The 7,661-nt window shown below is 50.0% G+C and overlaps 1 protein-coding gene across 1 annotated transcript; it reads right to left on the reverse strand.

Annotated features, from left to right (window-relative positions):
- Positions 1 to 78: 78 nt before the first annotated feature.
- SMYD4 (SET and MYND domain containing 4) lies at positions 79 to 7,641 on the reverse strand. The gene is made up of 10 exons (XM_051809782.1): positions 7,511 to 7,641; positions 6,528 to 6,675; positions 6,066 to 6,155; positions 3,985 to 5,134; positions 3,013 to 3,195; positions 2,558 to 2,724; positions 2,107 to 2,242; positions 1,559 to 1,675; positions 1,101 to 1,224; positions 79 to 396 (listed from the first exon to the last, which is right to left on the reverse strand). Exons 1-10 carry the CDS (start codon positions 7,639 to 7,641, stop codon positions 246 to 248), a joined length of 2,397 nt encoding a protein of 798 aa, XP_051665742.1. The 3' UTR covers positions 79 to 245.
- Positions 7,642 to 7,661: the final 20 nt, after the last annotated feature.

Raw genomic sequence — 7,661 nt, forward strand, 5'->3', positions numbered from 1 at the left:
AACTCAAACATTTGCTTCCAACCCACACACAGAAATTATACAACAGCCTCTATTCCCACCGTACCACACACAGACCTCTCACGTTAGAATTGGTCATTTTATTTACAACAGCCTCACTAAAGAGCATTTCTGATTTCATTCAAGTTGCTGTTACACGATTTTCCAGCTTGTACTACATGACTACCTTACCACATGACACTTAGCTTTGATGAAAGATCACATTGTAGCTTCCTTTGACAGGGAAATTAAGTCCTCTGAAGGATGCTTCTGGGAAGCTCTGACAGACAGGTCTTCATCTCTTGTAGTTCCTGGATCTGAGCACTCTGAGGACCACAGTGCACTGACAAAATCTCCTCTGCTCTTTGAATTGTGCTCAGAGCTTCAGAAACTGCAAATCTGAAATAGGAAGATAATAGCAGAGTACGCAAAATACTTAATTCAGCTTCTTGACTTATACAACCTTTAAGCTCTTTCTAACAAAAACCTAAACCTGTTCATGGGTACAGATCCCACCCTCCCTTGCCTTTCAGCACCAGGCAAATCATGTGCAACTTCAGCTGCAAAGGGAGGATGAGGGGGAGGAAAAGGTAAGGAGATGGACAAAAACTGAAAACATTATCTCTGAGTATAGTACCCCCTATTTCCTCACTGTGGCTCCCACCAAGATTAATTCAGTTAAAGGGAGGTGTTGTGAGAAGCTTTTCAGAAGCAGTCCAGGGATTTCCTTGACAATAAAGCAAGAGGATTTCATTCTCTCCTTTGAGAATATGTCAGCAACATTACACAACTGAGGTATAAACACCAAGGATGATGAGTTGTCAGAATAAAATGATTGGACAGGGAATAAACTGAGCCAAGGAGAAGCGAAAAATAGACAGGCAAAAGCAGAGAAAACAGGTCCAAAGAGAGCTGCGAGGAATAAGGGAACCCCAGTGGGGTTAAGGAACTTGCACTTGTGTAATGGCCCACTTTGTTACCTGTGCCAGATTGCCCAGTGTCCTGTGAGACACCCTCAGGGTGTCAAGGACCACCTGCCATGATACTGTGTCAGACACACAGGAGTGGTGCAGGGAAGGGACAGAGGATGAAACCAAACTTACCCATTGAAGAGAATTTGTGCCAGCTTGAAGAGTTCATGACCTGTTTCTACACTTGATGGCCCATGATGCATTTCCACAATCCCAATACTCTTCTTCAGGTGTCTGGCTGCTTCCTGCCACTTCCCTGATGGAAAACCAAACCAAAACAAAAAATGAGAAATGAATAAATATTTTCTAGAGCTATCACCAACCAAAGAATCTGACAGCATTATGCACAATGTGATGAACTATGTCCACAGCATTCTTGGGAGGCTGCTGAACTCAGAACCAGGACAGGCAATCTAGAAGAACATGAGATGACATTATTGTTCACTGGCTGCTAGGAACATAGTTTTGGTCCTTCTGAGAGCCCTGCTGTCAAAACTAGGGAAAAAATGCAAGGCCCAGTCCGAGAAAAGGCTAGTCATGTTAAATTCAAAGTTCAGAAAACATGGGATAATGGGAAGACAACACCATACCAAGAGTAGCATAGACCTGTGCCAGATGATCCTCCATTTCTCCCATCAGCAAATGCTCTGGAGATAAGAAGTTTCCAGCATCCATTTGACACTTCAGGAGCATTTTGACAGCCTGATCTATAATGAAACAGGTTATAAAATTCATCCTATGGCCAGTCTCCAGCTGTCCATGATCCATGAAGTAAAATCAATCTGATCTCATCTTTGCATCTTACACAGGTAATTGGGATTTGGTTGGGATTCAACTCTGCTTATTCTACCCCAGTGTAGGCCCAACTCACCCCAGGAAAGCAAGGCCCGGGAATGCCTAACTCCAATGTTACCCTGACTTCTTTTTATTTAATTACTTTACTATGGGACAATGTGTGACTTAGATTAATACCTGAATCAGGGGTATAAAAAACCTAAAGGTGAAGTCCCCAGGGACACCAGGCCACATGCCATAAGACCCCAAAGGCATGAGCAACAGTGCCATCTCATGGCTACAGCTTTGTGTCCCAATGTGTACTCCTCAGCTCCTGACCTTAGAGTAGAAAGCTGAGCCTTACCAGCCTTCCTGTCCCTCAGCAGGTCTAAAGCTTTCTTGATCTGTTGCTGAAGGTCCTGTAAACGGCGTGACAGTTTCTCTCTGCTGACTGAGGTTGCACAGGCTTCATTTGAACAACAAAGCAGGTCTTCTTCCCCCTATGGAAATCATCCCTGTGATCATTCCTGCTCACGTTCAACTCAGCACTTACTTTCCATCTCCATTAGCTCTGTATTGTTTTATAGAGATGCTAAATTGTTTTTCAGTTGTATTCATTAAACAAAGTAACTTTTTCGTAAAGTGCTATTAGCTTATTTGATTTTATAAGAATCAGTGAGATACTGGCATGACTCTACAGTGGCTTTTGCCTTCTGAGCAGGGATCGAACTGAGGTCTTTATTCTTGGCTTTCCCAGAGACCCAAACCTTACACACCCCAGTTAAGTTCCACAGTTATAACTATGGGAGAACTACCTGCATTGGAGCCTGGCAGCTGGGACAGCAGAATGAGTTTCTCATGGACACCACGCTCTTGACATCAGACTCTAATTCATCAAGGCATGCCCGACAGCGACACTCAAAGAAATACTGTCTGAGAAGCTGTTGTCTCTCAGCAGCTCCCATTCTACATTGGTGAGGCCCTGAAAAGGAATGGCAAGGGTAGAAATCTCTAAACAGGTACAGTTCTTAATATCAGAGTAAATGGATCTTGGTTATAATTGAGACCACATATGTTTTGGAGAGGACACAGCTGGAGACTGAAAATCCAGCAGTGGGCTCGAGTGATAAAATTTTGTGTTGATATCTTTGGTCAAGGCTGATATATAAAAAAAGGCTCCAGCAAGATTATGGTATTATGGTATTAATATCCACTATAATGCCAAGGAATGATGTCTGTGCCTTGAGACAAACCCAGAGTTAATGCTTACCATAGCAATGGAAGATCTCTTGGCCCCTTGGGATTGGCTGCGATGCCCTGACAGTGGCAGCTGTCCCACTGAATGACACGCTGGTGTTGGGACAGCACGAGTGGTTCAGGAGGCTGAGGACAGGAAAGAAGGCTGTCGCCAGGCGCACGGGCTTCTTATTTACAACAGCACCATCTCCGGGCCCTGGAGACAGAGGAAGAACAGGCAGGTTGGGAATGGATGCTCACAAACCCACGCAACTTCTGCAACGAGCACCGTGACCGATCGCAGACAGCAGCAGGAAGGTTCCCGGTATATTGCTGCAATAAATAATAGTGAAACACGCTCTGCATGTGCACCAAAGAACAGGCCAGCGTGGGACAGGCCATTAAATTTTAAGCAAGTCATTTTCATCTGCAGTGGGAGCTTTTTACAGCTGATAATTCAATCTCTTCACTTCACACAAGCTAGATGAGTAAGGACAGGACGGTTCCCGGCTCCTCAGTACGAGAAAGACAAGAAGCTACCAGAGAGGGTCCAGCAGAAGCCATAAAGATGCAGAGGGGTCTGGAACATCTCTCTTACAAGGAGAGACTGAGGGAGGTGGGCCTGGTTAGTCCAGAGAAGACTGAGAGGGGACAATAAATATAAATATCTCAAAGGTGGGTGACAGGAGGATGGTGCAGACTCTTTTCAGTGGTGCCCAGTGACAGGACAAGGAGCAATGGCCATGAACTAAAACACAAGTTCCACATGAGGAAGACCTTCCTTCCACTGAGGGTGGCAGAGCAGTGGAACTGCCCAGGGAAGGTGTGCAGTCTCCCTGTCTGGAGACATTCCAAACCCACCTGGACATGTTCCTGTGTCACCTGCTCCAGGTGACCCTGCTTTGGTAGGGGGGGTTGGACTGGGTGATCTCCAGAGGTGCCTTCCAACCTTAACAATTCTGCGATTCTGTGACAAGAGAGAAGGACTTAAAAGTTTTTATCTTACCCAACTCCTGCATTACAGTGATGGCTTGTGCATTACACTGCAGCTGCAACACGTGTCTCAGCATCGCTTCTGCCACAGTCTTCAGCTCTGGAGACAATTCATCCAAGGTTTGTTCAGATGTCTTTGGTTTGGGCCACTGCTCAGATGATTCCTGATTCAAAACAGCAGCATGTAGGCCAGCCTCTTGCAGCTGTTTGCATATGGCTACTACACTCAGCATGCAGAGGAACTTGTGTTCAGGGCTGTGCTGCTCAGTGTGGGGCAAAAGGTGGAACACAGCTTGGTAAGAACTGTGATACTGACCACTGTCGTCACAACCAGGGATACCTCTGGTACCAGCTCCTGGCTCTGGTGTCTCACTGAGACATTTGCACCCTGCTTTGGGGTTATGAGGGTCCTTGTCCCCGCTGTGGGACCATTCCACCAGCCTGTTAACCTCTGCAAATCCTGCCAGTAGAACAGTCCTCAAGGCCACGTGGCAGAAGACGCCCAACGTGAGAAGCAGCGCTCCCAGGGAACACTCTGTCCTGTGGTACTGCTCCCATGCCATGTCTGCACAGTCCTGGCTGCAGTACTTTGCATAACTGCACCCCCGACAAGGCACTGAGGCCAAGAGCTGCCTCAGACAACGGTGGCAATAAAGATCTGCATTAGTGACCCGAGTGTCCCACGCTGTTTCACTGTCCTGCAGAGGAAGGCTCTCCCCAGGGCAGAGCACACTTACAAAGGCCTCCTCTTTCAACAGGCTCTGTCCTGGCATGATGTCCTGGGAGGCCACCAAGTGTCGTCCTCTCTCTGTATCAAAATTCAAGCTCAAAGATGAAGATGCGCCTGAAATACTGTCGTTCTCTTCCCAGATCTCTGACTTCCCTTGCATGTCACCACGTGCTTCTTGTGCAGGCTCTGGACACCTCTCTTTCTCATGTAATTTAACCTTCAGCTGACTTAATTTTTTTAGCAGTGTCTGGTGTGTAGGACTAGTCATGAGCCCATCCATATGGATTTTACTCTCCACCACACTGAGGGCGTCTGCTGCATCCTGTAACCTCCCCAGGCACAGCAGACACTCAGCTTTCCGCAGCAAGACCTTGGGCAGCAGCCTGTCTGGATAGCCATGGCTTTCAGCTCTGGCAATGTCTTCCAAACAAACCTAGGAACAAAGAGAAGGCCTTTTAGATGTACTTGAAAACCAGCTGAGACTCATGCTCTTTTATTCCACCTATGATATGCTCATTAAAATATTCTGTATGTTAATCAGCAAATTCCATGTGCATAGCCAATCTGTGGCCCAAATAAGGGCTCCTGACATAAGAAGAAGGATGGGAGGAACCCTTCAGAAAGTTGAAATAATGGATGTTTCAAGCACAGCTTGGGAAACACATCTGATCTACAGACTCTAGTTCTAACAATCAAATACCTGTTCTTGGGAGGTTTGCAGAGCACCCACCTGAACCCTGTGTGCAAACACTGTGCTATAACACCTCAGAGGGTCTGTGGGCTCTTCCTTGTCTCAATCCCCTCTCTTACAGAATCACAGAATCATTAAGGTTGGAAAAAACCTCTAAGATCATTGAATCCAACCATTAACCCAGCACTGCCAAGCCCACCACTAACCCATGTCCCCAGAAGCAACATCTACACAGTTTTTTAACACTTCCAGGGATGGTGACACCACCACTGCCCTTGGCAGCCTATTCCAGGGTTTGACAACCCTTTTTGGGAGCAAATCGTTCCAAATATCTAACCTAAACCTCTCCCGGAGCAACTTGAGGCCATTTCCTCTTGTCCTGTCACTTGCTACTTGGAAAAAGAGGTTGCCCCCTACCTGGTTACAACTTCCTTTCAGGGAGTTGTAGAAAGCAAGAAGGTCCCCCCAGGGCCTCTTTTTCTCCAGCCAGAGCCCCCTCCAGGTGCTCCTCATCAGACTTGTGCTCCAGACCCTTCCCCAGCTCCGCTGCCCTTCTCTGGACACATTTCTACACACCTCTTGCTACACAGGAGGGCTCAGCCCACCCTGTGGGAGTTTGGCCTTGCTCAGGGGCACCCAGGAGCATGGGTGGTGGGTGCTTCCCACCGCTTACCTCAAAGTGCTCCAGGTGGAAGAGGGCGGCGGAGCGGTTGGCAAAGCAGATGGACACCTCAGGGCTGCTGGGGGACTCGTGGGATGCCGCCTGTGGGGACCAGAGAACTGCTGCTGCCTCAGGGATCCCTCACAGGACCCTCCCAGTAGGGGTTGTGAGACCCCCTTCCTGGGGATCCCCTCATGGGACCCCTTTGACCATGAGGGGGGTGTAGGACTCCCTCCCGAAGGATCCCCTCATGGGACGCTTTTGTCTGCGAGGGGCTGCGGGACCCTTTCCCTGGGGATCCCCTCACAGGACCCCTTCAGCCATGAGGGGTTGCAGGAGCCCCTCCCCGGGGATCTCCTCACGGAAGTCCTTCGGCCATGAGGGGCTGTGGGACCCCCTCCCCAAGGATCCCCTCACGGGAGCCCTTTGGCCGTGAGGGAGGAGCTGCTCTGGGGGCTGCCCCACCACACCCACCTTTGAATAGAGCCTCAGGGCCATCTGGTACCGGCGGCGGCCGAATTCCCGGTTTCCCTGCTCCCGGTAGAAGCTTGCAGCCTCTGGCTCCTTGCCCGTGCACACCCTCTGGCACAACCGCACCAGGGCCGCCTCTTCTTCCTCAGTCCTGCGGGACACAGGGGTCAGCGCCACAGAATCACAGGATGGGTCAGGGACCGCACTGGGAGGGACCACAGTGGCTCATCTGGTCCAACCAGGGTCATCCCAGAGCACCTGGCACAGGATTGCATCCAGGCGGTTCTGGAGTATCTCCAGTGAGGAGGACTCAACACCCTCTCTGGGCAACCTGTTCCAGCACATGGTCACTGCACAGTAAAGAAGTTCTTCCTCGCATTCACAGAATCACAGAATCAATTAGGTTGGAAAAGACCTCTAAGATCGTGTCCAACCTACGACCACCTTGTCAACCAGACCACGGCACCAAGTGCCACGTCCAGTCGTTCCTTAAGCACCTCCAGGGATGATGACTCCACCACCTCCCAGGGCAGCTCATTCCAATGTCTAATCACCCTTCATCAGAAGAAATTCTTCCTAATGTCCAACCTAAGCTTCCCCTGGCACAGCTTAAGACTATGCCTGCTTGTCCTACCTCTAGTTGCCTGAGAGAAGAGACTGATCCCTCCTTTCAGGTAGAAACGTGGAATTTTCCCTAGTTAGAACGTCCTGGACATCAGTTTCTGCCCGTTGTCCTTTGTCCTATTGCCCAGCATCCCCGAGCAGAGCCTGGTCCATCCTCTGACACCCCCCTCTAGATATATATACACATTAATGAGGTCCCCTCTCAGCCGTCTCCTCTCGAGGCTGGACAGCCCCAGCTCCCTCACCCTTTCCTCACACCAGAGATGCTGCAGCCCCACAGTCACCCTCGTTGCCCTGCGCTGTTCCCGCTCCAGGAGCTCCGTGTCCCTCTCGCACCGCGTCCCGCCCAGCCCGCGGCTCACCGGAGCAGGTCGCAGCCCAGGCGCACCGCGTCGTGAAGCGAAGCCGCCGCCAGCCGCTCCCGCAGCGGCGGGTCCAGCTCGGCCCAGCGCCGGGCGAGCAATCCCCGCCACTCCGGCCCTGGCAGCGCCATCTCCGGCCCCGCCACTCCAC

This window comes from Manacus candei, unplaced genomic scaffold, assembly GCF_025592945.1.
Source record: "Manacus candei isolate 608988 ecotype Guabito, Panama unplaced genomic scaffold, ASM2559294v1 h1tg000076l, whole genome shotgun sequence".
Lineage (NCBI taxonomy): Eukaryota > Metazoa > Chordata > Aves > Passeriformes > Pipridae > Manacus > Manacus candei.